At 35.8% G+C, this 26,897-nt stretch overlaps 2 protein-coding genes across 2 annotated transcripts; both read left to right on the top strand.

The window, feature by feature from the left end:
• The first annotated feature begins 498 nt into the window (after positions 1-498).
• Positions 499-1,626, top strand: LOC141637453 (putative F-box protein At3g21130). Its single transcript, XM_074446932.1, has 2 exons — positions 499-558; positions 799-1,626. Exons 1-2 carry the CDS (start codon positions 499-501, stop codon positions 1,624-1,626), a joined length of 888 nt encoding a protein of 295 aa, XP_074303033.1.
• A 3,857-nt stretch (positions 1,627-5,483) lies between these two features.
• On the top strand, positions 5,484-8,207 carry LOC141628879 (F-box protein At4g22390-like). The gene is made up of 2 exons (XM_074441966.1): positions 5,484-5,544; positions 6,974-8,207. Exon 2 carries the CDS (start codon positions 7,279-7,281, stop codon positions 8,197-8,199), a length of 921 nt encoding a protein of 306 aa, XP_074298067.1. The 5' UTR covers positions 5,484-5,544; positions 6,974-7,278; the 3' UTR covers positions 8,200-8,207.
• The last annotated feature ends 18,690 nt before the right edge of the window (positions 8,208-26,897 follow it).

Raw genomic sequence — 26,897 nt, 5'->3', positions numbered from 1 at the left:
TCTCAAATTACAATTTTTTTTTCCGTTTAAATCTAAAAATATGGATTCATTAACTTTGTCTTTGTTATTTTCATGCAAATGATTTATTTAAAATGGAAATTGTCGATTTACAGAAATAAAGACACTTGCTACGAATATTTTAATATCGATAATTCATTTACATTCCTCAATGTTAATTTTTTAACTTTCAATTTTTTTACAAAGAGCTAAATGGAAAAGTAGAGAACAATTTGATTCGTTTATACTAAATGTATTATAGTTATGCAATGTTTATGGGTAATTATATTTCTAATCTTCATAATAAATTTCAAATACCCAAGGCCTCAAAATTTTAAAATTACTCCACTGTAAGAAGAAAATCCGAAGTAAATGTTCGACTTAATAATGGCATAATCGTGATTTGTTTTGTAATGTCCTTGTATGTATCGACTTAGAAGAAGAAATTCCGAAGTAAATTTTCGACTAATCTTTTTTTTTTTTGGGAGGTTTGTAGAGGCCATGGAAAGTAACTGCATTCTTAGTGACGATCTTTTGGTGGAAATATTGTCAAGGCTTACCGTACGACAGTTGCTACAACTGCGATGCACATGCAAATCATGGTGCTCCCTCATCGATAGCTTAAACTTCATCAAGTTGCACTATCGACATCAATATTCCGTCTGCAAAGATGAGCCCCCTCTCTTTTGCGTAGATGCCGGAATACCATCATCTTGAATTATACATGAAAAATACTATCGACTAGTTTGTGATTATCAATGGGAACATTTTGTTGATTTATCTGATGGATTACTCGGTAAGACGCCTATTGAGACCGAACAACCCTATGGATATAATGTTCGATGCATTGGAGTAGTGAATGGCATTGTTTGCCTTCAATGGGGTAACAAAGAAATCGGGTTTTGGAATCCGGCCACTCGAGATTTCAAGTTGATTGAATATTATCACCTGAATTTGCCTCGTCGAGCTATTAGTGTTACCTTGCAGCTTATTGGATTTGGGTTTGATATTGTGTCTAATGATTTTAAAGTTGTGGGCGTGAACCGTTGGTGGGGCCCGGGGAGTAACAAAATAAATGAAAAGCACTGCAAAGTATACTCCGTTACCGCCAACACTTGGAAAAAAATAAATGCGCCGCCGGCTATTTTCTCTACGACTAGTTCCCGCAGGAATGCATTCCTCAAAGGTGTCTGTTATTGGCCAACAAAAGTGTTTTCTGAATGCGGCCACAAACACCGTGACATGATTGTTTCATTTAATTTTATCATCGAGGTTTTCGAGATATTTGAGTTGCCAAAGGATGCGTGCCTTGCTTTTAACAACGGATGGTGGACTGACTGGACTATTCAGCTCTACATGGAATCAATAGCATTGATCATTAGCAAAGAGAATTCTGAAGCCGGAGAGAACATCGTCGACATATGGATTGCGACCAAGTTTGACGATGACTCTAGAGTCCCGTTATCATGGGAACACTTGTTTACCTTTCCGCTAACTCCTACATTCAGTACAATATGGGTTTACGGTTCACGAAACCATGTAAAACTTATAATCCAGATACATGATGAGAATCTTGAAGCGACATACTATTGTTCGCTTTATAATCCTTCCATATCATCCTTTGTTTAAATTACTTGTACAAGCAAGTACTCATTATCAATTGGAAGCGCTAATTCTGTCCATGGCACAATGCCTTCAAATTCAGGGTGGTTGAGAAGGTGTATGAAGGTAGTTACGACCTTCAATGTACCTTAAAGATAATGTGCATGTTTTATTGCAAACACCTTCCTAGCGAAGCTATGATGTCAATTAAGATCAGAATCAAATTGAAACTAACTAAATCGATCAAAAAATAAATCTGATCCAGAAATCAACTTATGCTAACTCATACCCGATTCATTATTTAAAACACATATCCAAATCCAGCATTAATACTCAAACCAAATCCATTTTATCCCCAAACCCGCCCCAATCAAATTTCCAAATAAATCTAATTTTTATTAGACTTACCATTTTCAATATTTTCATTAAAATAAATATTTATCTGGTCAAAGTTATTTTGGATTGATATTTGAATTACTACAGAAGGCGTGTGTTCGTGGCTAAGCACGTACAACCGGGACAACCAGTCTTCCACGCTGCATTAGCACCCACGCAAGCTTGGCTTCTCTGAACGAGTGGGCGAACTAGATCCCATAGCCAACAATCAAACAGCGATGGCCAAACATATAGCGTAAAAAGTGCATGCACGAATCAAAAGTACACAAGAAACGGTACGACACAAAGTATACCTAAAAATAAAGTACTGCAGGCATTATGCCTAGAAAATTCACCAAAATAGCAAAATACGCCTGGTCCCCTGCACCAGACCAAAATGTACCAAACTGTTTGCCAAAACCTACACGCTCCGCCACACAGGGCAAAGTACTAACTAACTAAGAAAAACAAAGTTTCAGCTGCAGGAAGTTACTACTCCAGACCAATATAATTCACATCCCCAGAAGCAACTGCTTGAGTAGCAGGAGCAGCGGAAGTCGCCTCTTCCTCAGCACCTGGAGCGTCAGCAAGAACAATATCTTCCCCCTTCAGACCTGACCGCAGATCCATATTCAAACCCTTGGGAGCAGCAAGTTTCTCCTCTTCTGCCTCCAGGTCCCAAGCCAGATGCTCCCCGCTTTGGAACGCTTTTATGCACTCAATCTTGGTTTACAGAGCAGCATAGGCAAGGGCATTCATCAAAGAGCTCCCCAGTTTAGCATTCTTCTCCTTCAGCACCTGCACCTTAGAAGCCAATTAACTTTATCATCCAGAGCCTGTGAAAGATGGGTCTTAACTTCAGCAGCACGTCTATTGGCATCAGCAGCACATCTCTCAGCGTCAGCAGCACGACTCTCAGCACTAGAAATACGACCTTCAGCATTAGAAAGGCTGCTTTGAAGATTCTGCTTCTGAGCAGCTTCTTCCAACAACAGACTCTGGGCCGCATCTAGCTCGGCCTGGATCTTAAGCTTTTCTCCTTGGCCGCACTCGCATGCTCTAGAAGGCCCGCCTTTTCAGCCTCGAGGGAAGAAATCTTCTCCCGCAGAAACAGAGCCATTTGGAAAAACTGTCCACCACAAGCAAAGGGTTTCAAAAAAAAAAACAATTGTGCTAATGGACAGCCGCAAGATTCCAGGAGTAGAAGTAGGGGGCGTTACGAAGTCCTAACCCTAAGCAGCAGCAGATATAAAAGGCCAAAGGAAGATAGAAGAAAGATCATCTCATTTCACACTCCGACTCCTACACCGTTCATATAACAATACTATAGCATCAAACTGAATCTTTGTATTCCCGTCTCTTGATATTTCCATCTCGATTATAGTGCCAAATTGGTGGGATTCTGACTCCCCCGCGGTTGTTCCCACATCGGGTTTTCCGCGTCACCAAAACCTTGCGTGCCAATCTTTTATTTCGTCGTTCAAACGTTCATTAAATCCGTTATATTCATATCGTCGTTGGCCGTAGATTAATCATTATCACTCACTAAATTTAATCAATAGTCGGTAAATTTTTACCATGGATCGTTTTAAAATGATTTTTCTAATTAATTAATAATTAATAATTAATAATTAATAATTAATAATTAATAATTAATAAATAATATAATATAATATAATATAATATAATATAATATAATATAATATAATATAATATAATATAATATAATATAATATTTTAATACAAAGTCTTTCTCATGACGATGCTACGTGGCGATCAAAGAGGTAGACGACTTCAGATTGTTTTTTTTTTCTACAGTACTTTGTTTGCTTGAAGTCAAAAATAATTATTTTCCTTTTTTTTTCTTTTTTCAAAATGTAATTTACTACAGAGTAGTATTGTCCTAATATTGACCAACTTGGTTTCCCTTCAATTTCCCTCTACTTTTCTATAAATTGATGTTAATCTCACATCAAGTCATAGCAGAAGGTGCTGATCAGATGTTCATTCAAATGAAAAATTTATGTATATAACAAACATACCTTGTCTAATTTCTTCCAAGGAGCACCACTACGACAACCAACAATAGATTTTTTATCAACGTCAGCGGGCCATAGCCCGTGCATTGTGATGTATCTTCCAGGTTTACGATTACTGCAGGGATTGACCATACAATTTTCGGACGACCATATATAACTGACATAATAAGACTTTACCGCGCGCCGTTGCACGACTTGACTGCATTTGACAAGTTGCTAATATTAAAAAATACACATAGATAAAATAGATATTTATGTTTATAGTTTAGATTATATAAGATTGAAAATAAATAATTTTATGAATCTAATACCTAAGTGAGCATCTATGTACAATTAGCAATCGGTTTGAAATAGTTATTTTACATTTGGATTTTTCAGTTAAGTCCACGTTGTTTTTGTGAACTTACGCATGAGTGGCTTAGCCACACGCTTGGTTCGCAAAGTTTGTTGATGGAAAATGAAATTTCCAATAGGAGGGCAAACATCTAATCAAATAAATTATTTCACTGCATGAGCTATTCACAAATTCGGAAAATATAACAAGAATCACATGCATGTTGTTATGGTTAGCAAATATAATGAGTTGATTCGTCTTTGATTAAGTTATGAGGATAGAGTAGGGAATTTATATGAATCTCAACATTGAAAATGTACATAATAAGTGTAACTATCATGCTTAGACAAGAAAATAAATTAAGTTCAAGATAGCGGAAATACCCTGAAAGCGCAGTAACTACTAAATAAAAACTAGGTAGTCAAATGAAACAACAAGGTTTACGGGAAATAAACCCCTACAACTAAAATGAAATAGAAGTCTAGACATGAGTTTATTAACTAAGAGAGTGCGCTACAACAAAGGCACTCGCTAGCTCACTCAATGTAACCCAAGAAAATAGTAACCAATAACCATCATCCACCTCACAGTCGTAAAAAATGACTGACAACTAGTGACAGGCATAGTCAATTGGGAGTAACTCGGCTCGAGTTTACTCTTAGGCATATTACAACATGATAACATTAACAATCTAATAATCAAAATGAGTATGAATATTGCATTTAAAAGTTGTAATAGACATTAGTCAGTATACCAAATAAATAAATAATACGGAGTAGATGAACTTGAATAAAAAACCTTGAATAATAAATGTGAAGACTTGTCACTCATATTCAGGTATAAACCTAAAAGATTTAAGAACAAGAGTAAGTTCAAGTGTTAAGAGTTCTCTTACCCCCAACCATGAAGTAAGGAGTTCGATTCTCACCCTTGATATAGGGTGTTTATTTGAAAATAATAATAAAAAAAAATCAGCTAAAATATTTTGACTTCTATCAATTTTAGGGTAATGCTAAAGACATCAAAGAAAAAGTAAACTTTAAAGATCCACAAATATAGGATGCACTGCCAAGAATAGGATGAGCTACTACTATTTCACATTTCTGTCTCAAAACTACTGCCCATAAAGGGTTAAATGGGGAGCTGAAAATAATGTTTGTTTGTTAGTATTATATTCTGCCCGCTAGCCTCTTTTAGGTTTGTAATTGCTCTCTTTTTTCCATTCTTTTTTCAGTTTGCACAATTTTTAGTTGTTATTACGACATCTCAGTGTCTCACAGTTGGTATTATGATGACCAATAGGTCTCACTTGTGACAGGTCATGCACATGGGTAGATAAAATAAAAAGTAGAATGCATAGGGAATCACAAATGACTAGTTTTTGCCCTTCCATGTGGAATTTATTTGACCCGTCATAAGCTTGTGACGGATATCGGCCGTCACAAATCAGAATTTGTGTATGGCATAAGAGTAGGTGATTGAGACGTTAGAAACATCTTTTCATCACCATTTGATTATCTCGATGTTAGTCTTTTTTCCCGAAAAAGAAACCTTTAATTAGTCATAACTCTTAGCTATGAGTTCGGAAATCGTTTTTTTTTTCTTTTGGCAAATAAATCATCTTTATGCGATCTTCAATTTGGAAAAAATATACTCCCTCCTATTCACTAAGATGTTCCACAATTCCGAAAATGGCAAATTCACTAAATTCTTCCACTTTTCTTATTAGTCTATTATTTGTGGTTTTTATGACTTGTGACCCCACATTTTCTCTCTTATTTTCATTTTCCTCCATTTTCCACCACAAATCTCCTTTCCCTTAAAAACTCTCCAAAAATTAATGTGGAAGATCATAGTGAATAGGAGGGAGTAATAATTTTTCTTTAACTCATAGTCTGGAGTTACAGACACTTAAAATTTTACGTACACATTTTCAAGGAGGCTTTGAGCCTGTACATTCAGTTCGTAGAACTAGGGCCTAAGTACAGCCAACTGGTTGAGGTAAGGTAGTGGCTAACGTGACAATTTTAATAAAGGTTTCTATGACTAAGCAAAAATATATGATACGATTTTAATAAACGGATCCGATACGGACTGGGCAAAAATATATGATATGATTTTAATAAACAGAAATGATACGGTATACAGTTAATTATGCGAATATTCGTATATATGTTACGATTTTTTAAATATTGTATCGGGTTCGGGTTGGCGAAAATGAAAACCGGGTACATGGTTTTTGACCCGGTTTAATTAAAAAAATCACATTTAATCGTACTCAAATAACATTAAGAATATTTTATACTGGTGGAGTATTCATAGGAGGTACTGGAGAACCACAAATTCTAATTTGTGACAGTCGGTATCCGTTACAAGTTTGGAACAGGTCAAGTAAAACCCACATGATTAGCATTTGAGATTCTCTACGCACTTTAATTTTTGTTTTATCTACTAATATGGGGAATACATAATTAACCTCCACCGTAAGAAGAAAATCCGAAGTAAATGTTCGACTTAATAATGGCATGATGGTGATTTGTTTTGTAATGTCCTTGTATATATCGACTCAGAAGAAGAAATTCCGAAGTAAATTTTCGACTAATCTTTTTTTTTGGGAGGTTTGTAGAGGCCATGGAAAGTAACTACATTCTTAGTGACGATCTTTTGGTGGAAATATTGTCAAGGCTTACCGTACGACAGTTGCTACAACTGTGATGCACATGCAAATCATGGTGCTCCCTCATCGATAGCTTAAGCTTCATCAAGTTGCACTATCGACATCAATATTCCGTCTGCAAAGATGAGCCCCCTCTGTTTTGCATAGATGCCGGAATACCATCATCTTGGATTATACATGAAAAATACTATCGACTAGTTTGTGATTATCAATGGGAACATGTTGTTGATTTATCCGATGGATTACTCGGTAAGATGCCTACTGAGACCGAACAACCCTATGGATATAATGTTCGATGCATTGGAGTAGTGAATGGTATTGTTTGCCTTCAATGGGATAACAAAGAAATCGGGTTTTGGAATCCGGCCACTCGAGATTTTAAGTTGATTGAATATTATCACCTGAATTTGCCTCGTCGAGCTATTAGTGTTACCTTGCAGCTTATTGGGTTTGGGTTTGATATTGTGTCTAATGATTTTAAAGTTGTGGGCGTGAACCGTTGGTGGGGCCCGGGGAGTAACAAAATAAATGAAAAGCACTGCAGAGTATATTCCGTTACCGCCAACACTTGGAAAAATATAAATGCGCCGCCGGCTATTTTCTCTACGACTAGTTCCCTCAGGAATGCATTCCTTAAAGGTGTCTATTATTGGCCAACAAAAGTGTTTTCTGAATGCGGCCACAAACACCGTGACATGATTGTTTCATTTAATTTTATCATCGAGGTTTTCGAGATATTTGAGTTGCCAAAGGATGCGTGCCTTGCTTTTAACAACGGATGGTGGACTGACTGGACTATTCAGCTCTACATGGAATCAATAGCATTGATCATTAGCAAAGAGAATTCTGAAGCCGGAGAGAACATCGTCGACATATGGATTGCGATCAAGTTTGACGATGACTCTAGAGTTCCGTTATCATGGGAACACTTGTTTACCATTCCGCTAACTCCTACATTCAGTACAATATGGGTTTACGGTTCACGAAACCATGTAAAACTTATAATCCAAATACATGATGAGAATCTGGAAGCGACATACTATTGTTCGCTTTATAATCCTTCCACCGGCATGTTTAAGAAACTCGGAATTACCATTGATACATGTCTCGGTTATGTAGAGAGTTTGTTTCCATTGTCTAAGAAGCCTTTAAAGGATGGACCACATTTGTCCTAGATTACCAAGAGCTCTATTGCTTTTTTTTTTTACCATTTTAATTTTATTCGAGGTATTTTAATTCAAGATAAAAAAAAAAATTGGAACGAGCGGAGTAATAGTTACCGGGAAACTACCCAAAATTGAGATATGAGGGATCTTATTTAATTTGTGTTAGGTATGAATTAAGCAATTCATTCTAATCATGGACGTGATTAGTCATCTATCTTTTAATATGTAATATCTTAATTACAAGTGTTTCTTTATGAACTCTAGTATTGTTGTATGTACATTTGGTATTTCGTGATATATAAGTATTTTTCTAAGAGATTTAAAGTGTTTTGTAGTCTAAATACATATCATCCTTTGTTTAAATTACTTGTACATGCAAGTACTCATTATCAGTTGGAAGCGCTAATTAATTCTCTCCATGACACAATGCCTTCAAATTTAGGGTGGTTCAAAAGATGTATGAAGGTAGTTACGACAGTAAGTGGATTATACATCTGATGTATTGCCACTAATTCATAGTTTTGAGCATTATAATATTTTTTTTGAGTTTTGTTTTAAAATTTGTGAGTTTTAATATAAATTTTTTGAGTTTATTTACTTAAACATTAAACTCTAAAAAATTGCAATAATACTCAAAAACATTACATATAAGTTTAGTAAAATTTGAGTTTTGACGGAAAAAAAATAAAATCTAACTTATAAATTTTAACAAGCTCAAAAAAAAACATACATATATTCAAAAAAAATAAAGTTTGTGGAAATAAGCTCAAAAAATATAGATATATGCTCAAAAACAAAAAAGTTGGAGGTAATACCTCCGATGTATGTTCCTTTTTCTGGACCTTCAATGTACCTTAAAGATAACATACATGTTTTATTGCAAACACCTTCCTAGCTAAGCTATGATGTCAATTAAGACCAAAATCAAATTGAAACTAACAAAATCGATCAAATAATAAATCTGATCCAGAAATCAACTTATGGTAACTCATACCCGAGTCATTATTTAAAACACATATCCGAATCCAACATTAAAACTCAAACCAAATCCATTCTATCCCCGAACCCGCCCAAATCAAATTTCCAAAAAAATGTAATTTTTATTAGACTTACGTACCATTTTCAATATTTCCATTAAAATAAATATTTACCTGGTCGGATTGATATTTGAATTACATTGTAAATCGGATATGAATTTTGATTACATTAAAATGGGCATTGCTCAATGAAATACTTCCGCTATTCAAGTAAATAGTTTACTTTATTTTATTTTGTGAGGGAGAAATAAAGTAAATATAAACTATTGATTGAAACAGAGGGAGTATGTATTTTATCCAATATATTATTCCCCCGTCCTGGTCAATAGTTTATATTTTTCTTTTTGTTATGTTTTACTATCTACTCTCTACTTGCGTTAATAGCCTTTAGTGACATTATAAAAGTTGTTATTTCTAATTTTAGCACTGTAAAGTTATATTTTCTACGAAATGTTATTAAATTGGATTAATATTTTTACCACCATTTTACAACTTCTTTTACCTGATATTTATTAAATTGGATTAGTATTTTTACAATCATTTTACAGCTTCTTTTACCTGATATTGCAGGTAACTATCACATCAATTTTTTTCCACTAAAGTCGGTTTAATTTTTCATTAACTTCGTATAAATATTTAAGGTTTTGTTTAGACTAAAACTCAAACCATACAGTTTGCTTTTTTTTACACCTCAATTTTTGTGTGTCAGGTCATTTAATTTCTTAATCGTCATAAAATTGGAAGGTATTGAAATTTATATTTTTATGAAAATCTTTATAATACAGAAGTTTACCTAAAAGACAACATTTTCTCTATGTAGTTAACTAAAACCCGAACCGTTTTCATTTTTCTCAAATTTTCTTACAAACTTAGCTTTTTCTTAATAGTTTCCAGCGTGCCTTCTTTCTCAATGTCTATATTCTGTAGTCTAAGACCTCGTTTGGTTACCTTGCTAATTCATGGGAATTTCATAATCCCATGAATTGTGTTTTCTAAAGCTTGTTTGGTTGCCCATTTTCTTGTAAAATGGTGGAGTTTAGAAATCCCTTGGAGTTTCCAATTCCAACATAATGGGGGAGTTTAATTACCCACCCCCTCCTTGGCACTACTACAGATACAGGCTATAACAACGGTTAAAAACCGTTGTTATATAAAAAAATGGACGTTGTTAAAGCGTCCGTTGTAAAAGGTTTTAACAACGGTTTGTTTTCTTAAGGAACCCGTTGTTAAAACTATTAACAACGGTTTTAAGTATAAAAACCCGTTGTGGAAAGTGTGACTCAATTTTGGTGGGAAAGTTATAACAACGGTTGTAATATACAAAACCGTTGTTATAACTAAAGACAACGGGTTGTTTAGGAATAACCGTTGTTTGTTTTTAAAAAAAAAAAAATTAAATTAAATATTACTAGATGCATGCATAATTACGGCCCGTTATAATTTCGATGCGTGCATTATTACTGTCATCCCTGTGCATATGAATGGACAATATGGAATGTAATACCCCGTATTTTATATAATCAATTAAACGGATATTAATATATATTAATTATTATACATTCTATATTACTAATTATACCGGGTTAATTGTTGAGTCGATAATTACGCTAAGCTATCGTAAGTTTATTGAGACGGGTTTTATATAGAATTCGAAAGGTGAGCTAACCCAGTTGAGTTGGCCCAATAACTGTCCAGCCCAATTAACCCTAAACCTTAAACCTAATTAACCTAAACACTACCCAAACCCCTCCCTCAACCCGCCTCCCTCACGCCTCCCTCCTTTCATCAGCTCCAACTTCACCCTCACGCATAGAGAGAGAGAGAGAGTGAGCCTAGGTGGTGACGGCGCAGCAAGGAAGGCCTTAGGCCGGTTGTCGACAACAGTGGGTGGCCCTGGTGGCGGTAGTGACAGCAGGAAAAAGGTAAGAGCAACCCTTCTCCTCTGTTTCATTGTTTATGTCGGGTTTTTGGAGGTTGTTGCGTGTCTTAGGGAGGTAATAAGGGTGGTTGTTGACGGGGTATATGGGTAGGGTGGTTAGTGACGAGTGTAGTGGTGGTGGTTATGGTGGTTTTGGGTGGTGGTAGTGGCAGAGAGAGGTGGCAGCGACAGGGGTAGCAGACGGGTTTTAAACAGGGGGTTTTCAGGCGGTTTAGAATGGCTAGGTTGGGGTGGTACCACCGTGGACTAGGGGGAGGTCGAGACGGCGGTGCCACTGTGTCTGGGTTCGTGGGCTGACGGCGAGCAGGACAGTGGTGAGTTGGCAGGTAGGAGGTGTTGGCTGCGGTGGTGGTAAGGAGAGAACAGGAGGTGTTTGGTGAGGCACGGTGGTGAACCAGGCCAGTTGACGGCCCTGGTTTGACTCGTCGGCGGCAGTCGACCAGGCTGGGGTTGGCTGTTGGTGGTGGGGTCGAGTTGAGGAACGTGTCTGGTGGTTGTCGTGGTGTTTTCAGGCGGCGCGTGAGGAGTTGGGCGAGTGTGAAGCCGGGTTGTGGGGATTGTGCTATGTTTGTTTCGGTTTCTTAATCGTTTAATTCGTTTAATCCTTTAATTATCATATTAGTTATTTAATTTAATTCCCGAGTCATTTAAATAATTCAAGTCGGGTTTGTCAATAGAGAAAAGTCACTATATCGGGAAAGTTTCCATTTTAAGAAATTCTATTTTAGTAACTTTCTATTTTGGGAAGTTGGGTCAAATACTAATCGGGTTATTTTAGTTATCAGTTGGGCATAAGTTTGGTGTCGGGATTGTATTTCGGGAAAACTTCTATTTTTAGGAACTCTCTATATTGGGTAACCTATCTATTTTTAGTAGCTTCCATTTTGGGAGATTTCTATATTTAGTAGTAGTAATTAAAAATATTATAATTGTTTTAGGTGACGGATTCGTGAAGGATCGATAATCAAATTCGTTGCTTTATGTTCTGGACTGCTTGAACTGCTTAATTGGATTTGCTGGCACTTTGAGGTAGGGAAATACACTTGACCTATTATCTTTGTTGTTGAATTGTGTTGACTTGATTCGTGGTTGTTGATTTACGTTATGATTCATATACGGGAAGGTGATTGACTGAAATGATCGTGTTGAGTACGTTATCACAACATTCGGTAGCTGGCATGATTTCATTCATTAATATACATATTGTGTTGTATTATTACTGTTGAGCATTTCATATGCATTGGAGTTGGAGGATGGTGTAGGAGTGACGATGTTGAGATACGATGTGAGTTGTGATAAGGCCCGGGCGGGTTCTCGCAGACTTGCCCTGGTGTCCTCACCGCGAGTGGCGATCGGCTACGGTCGATATATATAGTCTACCGGGGATCGGTATGGCTGGGTTGTCCGGGGTATGAGATATGAGATATGAGTTGAGATGGAGATGGAGGTGACGGAGGAGCATGTATATCATATTTTGTTGTTTTATTGTTTTCCCTACTCAACCTCGTGGTTGACCCTGTGTATTCGTGAACACCTGTGACGACCCAAATATTGGCGAGCAGACTTGACAGGTTTAAGAGATAGAACGGGAGCTTGGTGGGCGTGAGACACTGGATCAGAAGACTTAGTAGCTAGATCATCATCTAGAAGACTTTCACTTTTATTTATGTTAGTTCTTTGTAATTTGACATAAAAGAGGTTTTGTAATAATTAAGTTAAAATAATTATGTAAATTGCCGTGGAGTTTAATTTGTTATTCACTACCTCGGGAAACCGAGATGGTAACAGTCCGGTTTATTAGGGAATGTCTTGACGAAGGCTTCTTTTATAAACCGGGGTGTTACAAAGTGGTATCAGAGCGAACGATCCTCAGGCCTAAACCAATGAGCCCAATGAACCTAGGATGTGTGTAATTAAAATGAAAACCGGGATAGAACTGTTAGGAGCACACTAAGGTAAGGTATGAGTTAGGGGCCCCCTCACACCGAACCAGCGGCCCTCTCAGTTTGACCCGGAAACCCTGAGTGTATATGAGAGAAAGGGTAGAAAAGTTGCTTGAGGTTGAACATGAGATTCAAATATCGTTGCCTAAGTATTAACTGATTGATACATTGATTATTGCATAATCGAGTTGATGTATACATTGAGACCCATATATTCTAACCATTCTGCAGGACAACGCTACGGTAAGTATTTTGTATGAATGATGACGTGATCATATAATGTTGTTGAAATGAGATATAAAAATTTCGAGTTCAGGTTAATAATCAATGAAGTGTTGTGCTAGTCGTGAGCATGAAAATAATTGCGAGTCGATGATAGTTACCTAGGTGGATGTTGAATGATGTGATGATAGTACTATTATGTCTAGTAATATGCGGTTATGTGATCCCAAAGCCATGCTAGTATAGTCTTGTGATAGTAATTAGAAACACTGTTGAATTGCATGTTTATAGTCATAGCAATCGTGATTTAGATGTACGGAGTAGATCGAGATGCGAAGGGATTCTATGGGGTAGATGTTTACGTAAGTACAGTGTGAGATTTAAGTTAGGATGGGTTAGTATCGATAGTATAGTTGTAAGAATTGGGACATAGGAAATGAAAGACTTAGTGCTGAAACTCGTTTTGTTGATGTTACTCTTTAATTGACCTTACTGCCATTCCTTTTCTGTTTATTGTCTATGGATGAAAAATTTATGGGAGATAGCCTCGTGAGTTGGTGTTCCTTTGGCGTTGGTTTCATACTTATAGGATATACGGATTAGGAGTAATAAATATTTTAGTGAGCTGTGGTTAGGAAGTTCCTGTGCAGTGATATGTTGACCAACGATTTTGTAAAAATCCTCATTTAAATTGTATTAATAATTTTCGCATAATTCCAACTCCATCGATCAGAAGATTCGCATATGTTTTCAAATTAATTAGCCACGAAAAATCTTGATGTTTCAATATTAAATAATAAGTTTTGCAAACTGACCCAAGTTTTGGACCAATAGCTGTCCCATGTTTGTTTGGACCAACTGAGTTGTAAAATTCTTTAAAATGGAAATTCTTATGCTTTAGACCTAATTATTTTTCCCCTATGTTTTTAACTCTCCGAGTTTTATAAAAATTATATGAACCAAGTTTTAATCGAACGGTTATTATTCGTGATCTTTGAAAGTTACAACGTGAATCATGACTTGTAAAATGTGTGTTCTAGGTTGAGTCTTCATACAGTTGTTTGATTAATTCACGAGCTTTAATAATGTGAATTTATAATGTCCTTGTATGATGATAGTAGCAGGCATGTTCAGTAGTTATGTATCTTAACCGGTGATAAAATTTAAAGTTTAATTGATAACATTGTTGGCATGATAGTATGAGTGAAATTGAATAGCTTAATTTTGAAATATTTTATACGAGTCCAGTTGTTTGCATATTTTATATATGTTTGGCATGTTGTAATATCTCTAGTGTGTTCATCATAGATGTATAGTGGTCAGATATATGTAAATATAAAACTATATTATCATATCTTGGTAAGTTGGTGGCGTTAAATGTTAACTTGATTGTTCTAATATACTCGCATGAATAATTATAATAATTATGTTTAAATGTTTACACATGGATGGTAATAATGGGTATGTCTAAATGTTCACCCATGTAGGATGCATCTGAGTTCTAATGTCTTTCATATGAGTTGTGTGCCCATAGTTATATTTATTACCTTCATCGCATTAAATTATTTCAGTTAAACCTAAACCTATGACATGATCATAAACAGTGTGTTCTTTCTTATTGAATATGTTCGTTATCATATTGTCATTAAATGCTAAAATGATTCCTGCAATTGTATGGGCGTGATATAAAAGGAACTGTTTGATATAACACGACATTTGGCATATCTATATTCTCGAGTCGTGACTATCAATTATATTATAATAAAAAAAAAAAAAAAAAAAAAAAAAATTTGTTCATGATAACTATGTTGCCAATTATAATGGGATAACCCTTTGATGATTCACATGATATGCATTGGTTTAAATGATAGTCGTTACAGTTACATTTAATTGAGCATATGAGTTGCCTAATTATTCAAACCGTACAAATCAGAGAAGTTGTTCAAGTTGCTAATCTTTTATCATAGCTAGTGTTCTACAAAGTATATGATGGCAAATGTATATGTTAAACTATTTATACAATATCTTTTGTTTTGCTGAAAATGAATTATACTAAGTTGCTGGACACAATTGAATGATATGGTTGCTAAGATGTTAAACACATGAGGGATATGGAAGTAATGTTGTCGTTGTCATAGATCATATGTTGTTACTTTTATTGGGAAACATGTTTTCAGAATTGATATCGTGCAAACAATCTTGATAATTTAAAATATGAATGATGAGTATGTTGTTGATTGCTTAAATTCATCGGCCTAATTCGTGACCTAAACCAGTGAGTGAGTAAATGGTTGTACGAACATGTCAATAAGATCCTGTGATTGTGAGGGATAGCAGTGGTAGATCTGTTTTCTGTGATATGTTTACAAATGTGAGAAGTTCTTAAATCGTTTTGTCGATTTTGCTCTCTCTCGTTTATAGTCTATAATTGATCATCAAATTTGTTTAGTTGTGAAACCGTGTAAACCTTGGTTCCTTTCTGGTTGTTCTTTTAGTTTGATGTTGTGTTTTTAAGTTAAGCATGAGCTAGTAATAAATGATACTTGTTGACAATCAGTTAATTCCTTAATAAAACCTTGTTTCGACCTTAATGTTAATGCGCAATCTCTTATCATGTGTTCTTTCCTGTCACATGTGGTTGATAATGATCTTGTTGCATAGGTATATGAAAATTGAAAAGAGGTTACGAGGACGTAACCATGTTTCTAGTCGGGTAGGATTGTAAAATCTTAATATTTATATTGCACTTGTTTGTAGATGGTAGTTTTGATCAAGTAGATGTTTCGTTGTGGGGTACCTATGCAAATGAGTTCTATATGTTTTATTCCTACTTCTGTTAGTTGGTTGAGGTGTAAAAGGAGAGTGTAGTTAAACTACTGGTATTGAGTTATGAGTTGTGGGGCCTTTGTGCCGAGTTATGTTACGGTCCAGTGTGACCATAGTGATTGAATTATTTGAGTTTGAGATCGGAATTTAGATGGAAGATGACGGTGTTCTCAGGTGATTATTTAGTGGTTATACATTTGGGATCTCAAGTAGTTATTAGTTATAGTTAGTTGGGTTAAGTGAAGATGAGTTAAACTTCGGGACGAAGTTTATTTTTAGGAGGGCAGAATGTAACATTTCATGTCTGTTATGTTTAACTGATGTGTCAAAAGTGTGTGTTAACGATATAGGAAATGCGTGACGTCCGTATGTACGATATACAATACCCTTCGGAGGTGAGTACGGGAGCGAACTTCGGAACGAAGTTCACTTTAGGGGGGAAGATTGTAATACCCCGTATTTTATATAATCAATTAAACGGATATTAATATATATTAATTATTATACATTCTATATTACTAATTATACCGGGTTAATTGTTGAGTCGATAATTACGCTAAGCTATCGTAAGTTTATTGAGACGGGTTTTATATAGAATTCGAAAGGTGAGCTAACCCAGTTGAGTTGGCCCAATAACTGTCCAGCCCAATTAACCCTAAACCCTAAACCTAATTAACCTAAACACTACCCAAACCCCTCCCTCAACCCGCCTCCCTCCTTTCATCAGCTCCAACTTCACCCTCACGCATAGAGAGAGAGAGAGAGAGAGAGAGAGAGAGAGAGAGAGAGAGTGAGCCTAGGTGGTGACGGCGCAGCAAGGAAGGCCTTAGGCCGGTTGTCGACAACAGTGGGTGGCCCTGGTGGCGGTAGTGACGGCAGGAAAAAGGTAAGAGCAACCCTTCTCCTCTGTTTCATTGTTTATGTCGGGTTTTTGGAGGTTGTTGCGTGTCTTAGGGAGGTAATAAGGGTGGTTGTTGACGGGGTATATGGGTAGAGTGGTTAGTGACGAGTGTAGTGGTGGTGGTTATGGTGGTTTTGGGTGGTGGTAGTGGCAGAGAGAGGTGGCGGCGACGGGGGGGTAGCGGACGGGTTTTAAACAGGGGTTTTCGGGCGGTTTAGAATGGCTAGGTTGGGGTGGTACCACCGTGGACTAGGGGGAGGTCGAGATGGCGGTGCCACTGTGTCTGGGTTCGTGGGCTGACGGCGAGCAGGACAGTGGTGAGTTGGCAGGTAGGAGGTGTTGGCTGCGGTGGTGGTAAGGAGAGAACAGGAGGTGTTTGGTGAGGCACGGTGGTGAACCAGGCCGATTGATTTGCCCTGGTTCGACTCGCGGCGGCGATCGACCAGTGAGGTTGGTCGTTGGTGGTGGGGTCGAGTTGAGGAACGTGTCTCGGTGGTTGTCGTGGTGTTTTCGGGCGCGCGCGAGGAGTTGGGCGAGTGTGAAGCCGGGTTGTGGGGATTGTGCTATGTTTGTTTCGGTTTCTTAATCGTTTAATTCGTTTAATCCTTTAATTATCATATTAGTTATTTAATTTAATTCCCGAGTCATTTAAATAATTCAAGTCGGGTTTTGAGTCGGGTTTGTTAAAAGAGAAAAGTCACTATATCGGGAAAGTTTCCATTTTAAGAAATTCTATTTTAGTAACTTTCTATTTTGGGAAGTTGGGTCAAATACTAATCGGGTTATTTTAGTTATCAGTTGGGCATAAGTTTGGTGTCGGGATTGTATTTCGGGAAAACTTCTATTTTTAGGAACTCTCTATATTGGGTAACCTATCTATTTTTAGTAGCTTCCATTTTGGGAGATTTCTATATTTAGTAGTAGTAATTAAAAATATTATAATTGTTTTAGGTGACGGATTCGTGAAGGATCGATTATCAAATTCGTTGCTTTATGTTCTGGACTGCTTGAACTGCTTAATTGGATTTACTGGCACTTTGAGGTAGGGAAATACACTTGACCTATTATCGTTGTTGTTGAATTGTGTTGACTTGATTCGTGGTTGTTGATTTACGTTATGATTCATATACGGGAAGGTGATTGACTGAAATGATCGTGTTGAGTACGTTATCACAACATTCGGTAGCTGGCATGATTTCATTCATTAATATACATATTGTGTTGCATTATTACTGTTGAGTATTTCATATGCATTGGAGTTGGAGGATGGTGTAGGAGTGACGATGTTGAGATATGATGTGAGTTGTGATAAGGCCCAGGCGGGTTCTGCAGGACTTGCCCTGGTGTCCTCACCAAGCGAGCGGCGATCGGCTACGGTCGATATATATAGTCTACCGGGGATCGGTATGGCTGGGTTGTCCGGGGTATGAGATATGAGATATGAGTTGAAATGGAGATGGAGGTGACGGAGGAGCATGCATATCATATTTTGTTGTTTTATTGTTTTCCCTACTCAACCTCGTGGTTGACCCTGTGTATTCGTGAACACCTGTGACGACCCAAATATTGGCGAGCAGACTTGACAGGTTTAAGAGATAGAACGGGAGCTTGGTGGGCGTGAGACACTGGATCAGAAGACTTAGTAGCTAGATCATCATCTAGAAGACTTTCACTTTTATTTATGTTAGTTCTTTGTAATTTGACATAAAAGAGGTTTTGTAATAATTAAGTTAAAATAATTATGTAAATTGCCGTGGAGTTTAATTTGTTATTCACTACTTCGGGAAACCGAGATGGTAACAGTCCGGTTTATTAGGGAATGTCTTGACGAAGGCTTCTTTTATAAACCGGGGTGTTACATGGAATGAGAAGGGTTATAATAAGATTTGAAGCAGCAGAGAGAGATATGATGATGATTATGGCACAACTTCCTAAACATATATTAATTAGAAAACAACTCAAACCACACATTACTTAGTATAAATACATGCATTATCTCAACCACCATTCTATTTTCTCACTATCTCCAAACCCTAACTGCTAAATTAAAACAAACTCCAAACCCTAATTAATCTTTCAAACAAACTCCAAACTTCATCAACAAAATGAATGATATCATCCTTAAGACTCTTACTATGATCGAGAACAACAGTTTCATCCGCCGGTTGCTCCACATTGAGGACAGTTTCAGGAGCTACCTTGTGGATGCTCGATCCGCACTCAAGGACGCCAAAAAAGATGGCTTGACAGAGCGGATTGTTGCGGCTATATGACGATATAGCAAGAATCGTTGAACGGAACCTCCAAATAGCTAAGGAGGAGAGGACGGATATCATAGAAGAGAATAAGACTCTCTATGAAAATATAAGAATTGCATTTTTATTAATGTAATTCTTTTTTTAATTTATGTATTTATATATATATATTAATTAATTAATTAATTAAGTTTATCATGCATTCTTCCCTATCATCTTGCTTCTTCTTTGTTTTATTTTATTTAATTTGTTTTGCTAGCTAATTAAGCGAATAATACTTAGAGAAATAACATAATGATCGATAAAAACACATACATGCAAATGAAATAATTAGAAAAAGAAAATAATGACGATGAAAGACGATGAAACCAACAGTGACAACGAGATTTACCTGATAATTAGAGAAAGTAAGAGACGATGAAACCAACAGTGACGGCGAGATGATAAAGCAACGATGAGAAAGAGAGAAAGAGACGATGAGAAAGTGTGTGTTTAATTGTGTTTGTATTTGTCTGTGTTTGTGTTTGTGTTTGTGTTAAGGTTTGTGTTTTGTGGCTGTAGCTGATCTGTGTTTGTGTGGTTTATAGTATGAAAGTATTGACAACGGTTGTTAAACAAAAACCGTTGTTAAAACGTTTTAACAACGGTTGTAAAACAAAAACCGTTGTTAAAAAGGTTTTAACAACGGGTTTAAAAAATAACCGTTGTGATTACTTTTCACTAACTTTGCGTCAATTTTGCGCCAAATTATTAACAACGGTTGTGCATGTTTGACCTGTTGTTAAAACTTATAACAACGGTTATGTAACCATAACCGTTGTAATTAATTTTAGTAAAATTCGCGCCATACGTTCTACAACGTCTATGGTGATTTTCGTGAATAAGCGTTGTTAAATGGGCGTTGTAGTTGCCTGGATTTGTAGTAGTGTGGTCACTGGAAACTCCTACATCATTTGCTAATTAAATTTACTCATTTGCCCTTTTAAAAATAGAGATTATGTGTTACTAATATTACGAAGCGATATATTGGTAATTAGAGATTAAAATCAGGTGAATTGACACATTTCAACCAAACAATATGGGGGAGTTTAATTCATAAAAAAACAAACTCCTTCAAGGCAACCAAACATGTTTTTGTCAATTCATGTGAATTTCATACGAGAGTTGGATTCCAGTGAGTTGCAAATTAACACAGGAATTCAACACCCGCATGAACCAAACGAGACTTAAATTTTTATATAAAATATTTCTTTCTTATTAGCGATAAAAAAGAAGAGTTTGTTTGATTCAACGCGAGAAAATGTAAATTTTGTGACGATTAAACTAATGTGACGTTGTCCTTCATGTGTCTGTCAAGTGATATGAATTTTTTTTACAAATTTCTTTGTTATGAAGGGATTGTTTGTTAAACCATTATGTTATGTAATCAATACGATATATTAAATCCAGAAGCCAAGGGACTTCAATGTAATTAAAGAAAGTTATACAAATTAACTATACTATATAGTTTTAAATCACTAGCACCGTGTGATGGATCCGATTAAGGGATCTCAATGCAAATATTATATAGTTTGGGTTAAAATTAAATTATATAGAAACTTGGTAATTTTCCTAAACATTTGTAAAAGACTAAAACATGGTCAATCCCTTAAAATAAAATAATTAATTAAGATGATCAATTTCCTTAAAATAAAATAATTAATTAAGATGGTAAATTTCAAGGAGACTGAAAGAAAAAAATATGCTTGGTAATTTTCCTAAATCTATACAAATTAATTATACTATATAGTTTTAAATCAATAACACCGTGCGATGGATCTGAACAAGGGACTTCAATGTAAATATTATATAGTTTTGGTTGAGATATAAATTTAGAGAACACCGGAATATTGTGATTTTCCTTAAAATAAACATGTCTCACTTATGGTATTAATTAGTATAAAGATGTTAGCAGCGAGCGAGCGGGAGTAGTACAAAAGTAACAGAAGTAACAACATGAGTAGTGAAATTATCAATATTAATATACAAGTAGTGAAAGTAACAATAATTACGACGGGAGTAGTGAAAGTAAAAGTAATAATAAGAAATGTGATAAATGTTAACAATTCTATGAACAAAAGGAAGTATATATGAAAAATTAGCTAAGTAATCGATTTAAGTAAAATATTAATAGTGGGAGTAGTGAATTTGCCTCATAATTTATTTCATTGTAATTTTAAGATATACTCTGTATCATAGAAAAATATATTAATGATAAATTTATGAGTTATGCAACTTTAAAGTAGTTTTAATTAATTGAAAATATATTTTAATGCTAAATAGAGGTAGCTCGGGCAAAGCCGGACACCCATACTAGTGTGAATTGTATAGTATAGCAAGTATATTCGATATATTGTGTTATTATACGGAAAGAATATGCTAACATCTATAATATCTATAAATTAGGAAGGGAGAGTGTTGTGGGGAAGCGTGAATATCCCGTGTTGGGCCTCTGCTGCATCTGTGTCCACAACCCATAATAGTACGATATTGTCCGCTTTGGGCCAAGCCCTCACGGATTTACTCTTGGGCTCCTTCCCAAAAGGCTTCTTACTATTATATTCAGTAGATACTTATAAAGATAGTCTTCCATCTTTATTCTATCGATGTGGGACATGAGTTTGCACGCTAACAGAAAGATTTGTGGCCTTGATCTCTAATAAGGACTAACGGCTCTTAGGAATGAAATGTTTTGGAATGAAAAACAATAGGAGTATGGGGTTCTAATCCCATACATTTGAAATCATGTTTGGTTCAATAGAAAAATAAACACAAAGGAATGGAGTTAGAATCCATGGGAAGAAGGTGAGTATGAGATTCTAAGGGGTTGGGGTAGAATTAGAATCCTGATGTATTCTAACTCCATTCAAAAATGCTTCAACCAAACACTGGAATGAGTAGAATCCATCAATTCCATTCCAAACCTCCCAACCAAACACCCTTTAGTTTCTTGGGCAAGAGCAACAGCTCTATTATTATGAATATTTTCATAAAAAAGAAAGTTCTACACCTTTAAATTTTCCGGCGTTTGAGAAATTAAATGACACTTTTTGTAGAAACTAAGAAATTTTATGTGAATTGGAAATTCTCTTATGTGACGAGGAGAAAGTGAGACCCATTTTTTAATAAATAATGACCACTTTTTGTAACTGAAAAAGTAACAATATTTTTCAAACTAGTTATCCAAAAGTAGTCACGATTGAACAAAAAATGGTCACTTTTTAAAAAAAAAACAGATAAAATTATCGTACAAGAGAATTATTTCAAGTAAATCAATGATTAATGAAGAGAAACGGTGTAACTAAGATGATAAAAAGGACAATTTGGGGTTGACAACAATCGTATAACATTATTGTTACAAAGGTTCTTGTAACCATACCAATGTGTATAAAATTCAATAAAATGATACTTTAATATAGAGTAGATTAATTTGTGATGACCCTCCACGATAAAGATAACACAAGAAATTGAAGTGACGTAACATACGAAATACGAAACAATACCACCAAAAGATTAACTTATTTCTCCCTACAATAAATGATGAGTTAACCCAAAACTTAAGTATGGTGTAGGGTCGATCCTTGTGATGTCTTGTATGAGCCACATGAATCAATACCCAAGTGACGTATCCATTGTTTGAGATAGAAGTGAGCCAAGTACCGATGTACTTCAATTTCAAACAAAGGCCCATATTGATTGATAAGACCCAAACATGGAATTCGGATGACCAACAGGGTTAATCAATAATCAGCCTGGCCTGGCCAGTCCCGACAGTCGGGTCCATTGAACCCTTACCCGGCCGACCAAGACCTTAACCCAACCCGACCTACCACAAACCCGGCTGGGGTCAGGGATGAACCTCCTCGACTTGGTTTGGACTCTAAGACATATATACACCCCTCTATACCCCGGCCTGGACCCGACAATTATTCCATGATCGTCTTGCTTCAATTACTTTAACAAAATCGTAAAATGTGTCCGAGTGAGGATCCTCTTCATTACTTCAAAAGTAATAGATGGTCCATTACTCCTAATACACCATTATAAAATTATTATACTCTCTTCACCCGATCAAAACACTTGACCGTTGGATCGTTCCGGAACAAAATCCAGACCGTTGACAAATAATGGAGAGAAAAAAGTAATGGACAGAATCGTGACCGAATGTGTCCAACATTTCTTTTTCATTAGCTATAAATGAATAATTGAATATTTATGATTTATGCATCAAACTGATAATAAGGATTTTAACATCCGTTGTTATTGGTTACATGACCATAATCACGTCCGAGTCTGCTTTTAATCTGTGTTAGAAGAGTTTTATACAACAAAAAATCAAGTTTGGTTCCTAAATGCGAAGTATAATGGTAAGGAGGGCGAGAAAGATGAAGAATACTCGAACCGTTCATGATAATGGATACTTCATCCATTCATGGTAATCTTATAGGACTGTGCCCAAATTCGACCCATTGTCATCCACTAGTCAATAATAGTCATAAATCCAAAAAAAAAATTGGAATTTCGACCTCCAAAAATACTGAACTTTTGACACACTCATTTTATATTACTATGAACACATGGGCAAGTGGTTTATATGTTGAAACTAATACAATTGGAGATGGGTAATGCCCACCAAAACCTAAATTATCGGTCAAGGCCAGCAGGCCTAATTAAGTAATTAATCAAATCATGAACTGTTTTGGATTTTTGAGTTTGTTCGACCAAAACATATGGTTGGTTGGGTAATTTCATATGCTTCTACAATCACAAGGACGTAATAAGCTACTAAGCTAGTATTAAAACATAGCAATAGGTTTCAAACCAAATCTCACTTTTTATTTATAATATTGTAATGACCTCGTAACTTAGGCAGTATAAAATGTATTTTTTAAATTAAATCTTACAGAGTACATATCTTATATATGTATACCATTGCTAAATGTATTTGTTTTACCTATACTCAACACTTAATCCACATGCGAGATTTCATCTTCAATCAATTAACAATAATAATTAAAAGAATATGTGAAAAATTGTGAAAAAGATATTACGGAATACTGTACATTTTATCTTATAGTTTAATTGAGAATTTGAGATGTACGTAACTTGAGTGGATGTACTTGATAGGAAAGTCGACATACTAGTTATAAATTATTTGGCATATATATGAACACATGCACATGTACAATATGTAGAAAGTACAACCAAATTATTGGATTGCACATTTCCTAGTTCCTCCTACTCATAATCAAGATTCCTAACAGCTAACCCCCTTTAATCATTACTGCTTCGATTTAGCTCAGTTTGTCAAAGCAACACATCTGTTTCATCAGTCCATTTTGAGGGCTCTACTTATTCATCTTTCGATTTACTTAGTTTTAACATATTGAATTAACGAGTACACTTGCTGATCAAAGACCTTCGATTGGATTTTTGTACAATATCTTAAGCATTTTATTACTACATAACTTTCTTAACAGCTACTTCAAGTTCTCAGTCATTACACCAAAAATTCAGTGCACATTGTAATACGATACCCTGTAGATAAGATTTAAGTATAACTACAGATTTAATAAGTTTTGTTTTCACCTTTGTAACAACTCAGACGTTAAATTTGCTCACAAATTAGCAACTACGTACTCAAAAATCACAAATTCTCATTATAGACGGACACTATCCGTCTATACGTATAGACGGATACCATTTCCCCTCACAAAATACCCATTTGCCATAAAGTGGGAAGCACATGGGGGTGCCCCACCTTGTCCCCCCTACCCATTTTATTAGAGGTCTTTACCCGTCTGTTCGCCCCACCCGTCTATACCAAGACCTATTGCTCAAAAATATAATGTTCATGACTCAGATATTCTTGTAGTTTACACATGTATATATAAATCGATTTATTGTTGTTAGAAAAAATCCCTCTTTTAATTGATCTCATTCATATGGTGATATGGACCTAGTAGTAAAGTAGTGTCTTCCTTTCTCTAAATGAGTAACAACAGCCTAATTTTCTAATTTGACATTGTGCTCTCCAAAATATCACTTGTATTATGTTTTTCTTCATTTATATGATAATGAATGTAAATATTTTGTAGTTACATTTACAAATTTTCATATATTTTAACAATAAAAAATAATTTGAACTTTGATCACAAATGGACAATGAGAAGATTATTTTACTCTAGAGTGAGTATTAATTTACATGTCTCGAGTTTTGATTATTAACGGAACAGAGGACTCAAGATTATAACTTTTGAGGCAAAACTTGCCCATTCTTGAAACATGAAACCTACTTTAAATCTCTAATGTATGTACATGTAGTTAGGGCTGGCCAACTGAATGGGCCGACCTGGCTCAACCTGTCCAGTGGGCTCCTTTTGCCTCAGCCCGACCCACCAAGCCCGTCTCCCCTCCATGGCCTGGCCCGGATCTCAAAAACAAACCAGGCCCGCCCTTGGCCTGCTAATTTAATGAAAAAAACACCGGCTAGCCTGGCTCGCCCTCCACTCACCACGGGCCTGGCCCGGGTCAAACATACTCCAAGCCTGCCCAAGCTTAGACAAACGTGTATTATCTTATAAAAACTATAAAGAGGAGATTACACAGTATTCAATTACAATTAAAAAAAAAAACTTACAATATCAACATAGGGGAATTAGATACCCCTAAACTTTTAGAAATTACAAGCCAAAGTAACTGAAACCGAAATACGACATTTCTTAAAAGGTGGATGATAGTAGTCCTTCTAACTGGAGCAAGTCGACCTCCTTCCTTTTAGACCTTTTAACTCCAACATCATTAGCATTAGCATTCTCTGTGTACCTGCAAAAAAAAGGTAAATTGTCAACGGAAACCGACAATCTCCTCCTCGAATTAGCACTAGACCTAACTATTCAACCCCGGCGAATGAATGGAATGACGCACCTTAGCTTGCGACAACACTTCATGCTCGAGCTCTCTTTGACTGCAACAAATTGAAACAGAACCAAGGATACTGTGCTAACCAGAGAGGAATTAGACAAAAGCCGTTTTTTATTGGCAATATGTAAAACAAGCTCCTCATAACCCAACTCACAACTCTTAAACCCAAATGTGAATGCGTAAGTTGATGGCGTTCTTCATGCAAAGGAAAAGGAATGAAAACTCCTGCTTTCCTTGAAATTTCTTCATGATACCCATGTTATCACGTTGTCAAAGTTTTATGGCTATTGCCTTGGGTCAAGAGTTCAAGGTAGAGAGAAGATGCATGGTAAATCATTTATGCTTTGTATCAATTTGATGTAGTGGATAATACATCAAAAGTATATAACGATTCTATACAAATTTATAAGTTTATGCATTTCGTAATTGATGAGGCTTTATAAGAACGAATTCTTAAGTTGAATTTCAATTTTCGATCTCCATGATACGTAGAGATTAACAAGTCTTACTTGTGACATCTCATAGCTACCTTTTCTTTTTAACATTATTTAAATTAAATGTAAATTGTCATAAACTTGTGACAGTTGACAAGTAAGAACTTGTGCTTCGAAATTGGGATAA

This window comes from Silene latifolia, chromosome 2 (assembly GCF_048544455.1).
Source record: "Silene latifolia isolate original U9 population chromosome 2, ASM4854445v1, whole genome shotgun sequence".
Classification (NCBI taxonomy): domain Eukaryota; kingdom Viridiplantae; phylum Streptophyta; class Magnoliopsida; order Caryophyllales; family Caryophyllaceae; genus Silene; species Silene latifolia.
This window is presented reverse-complemented; position numbering and strand designations above follow the sequence as displayed.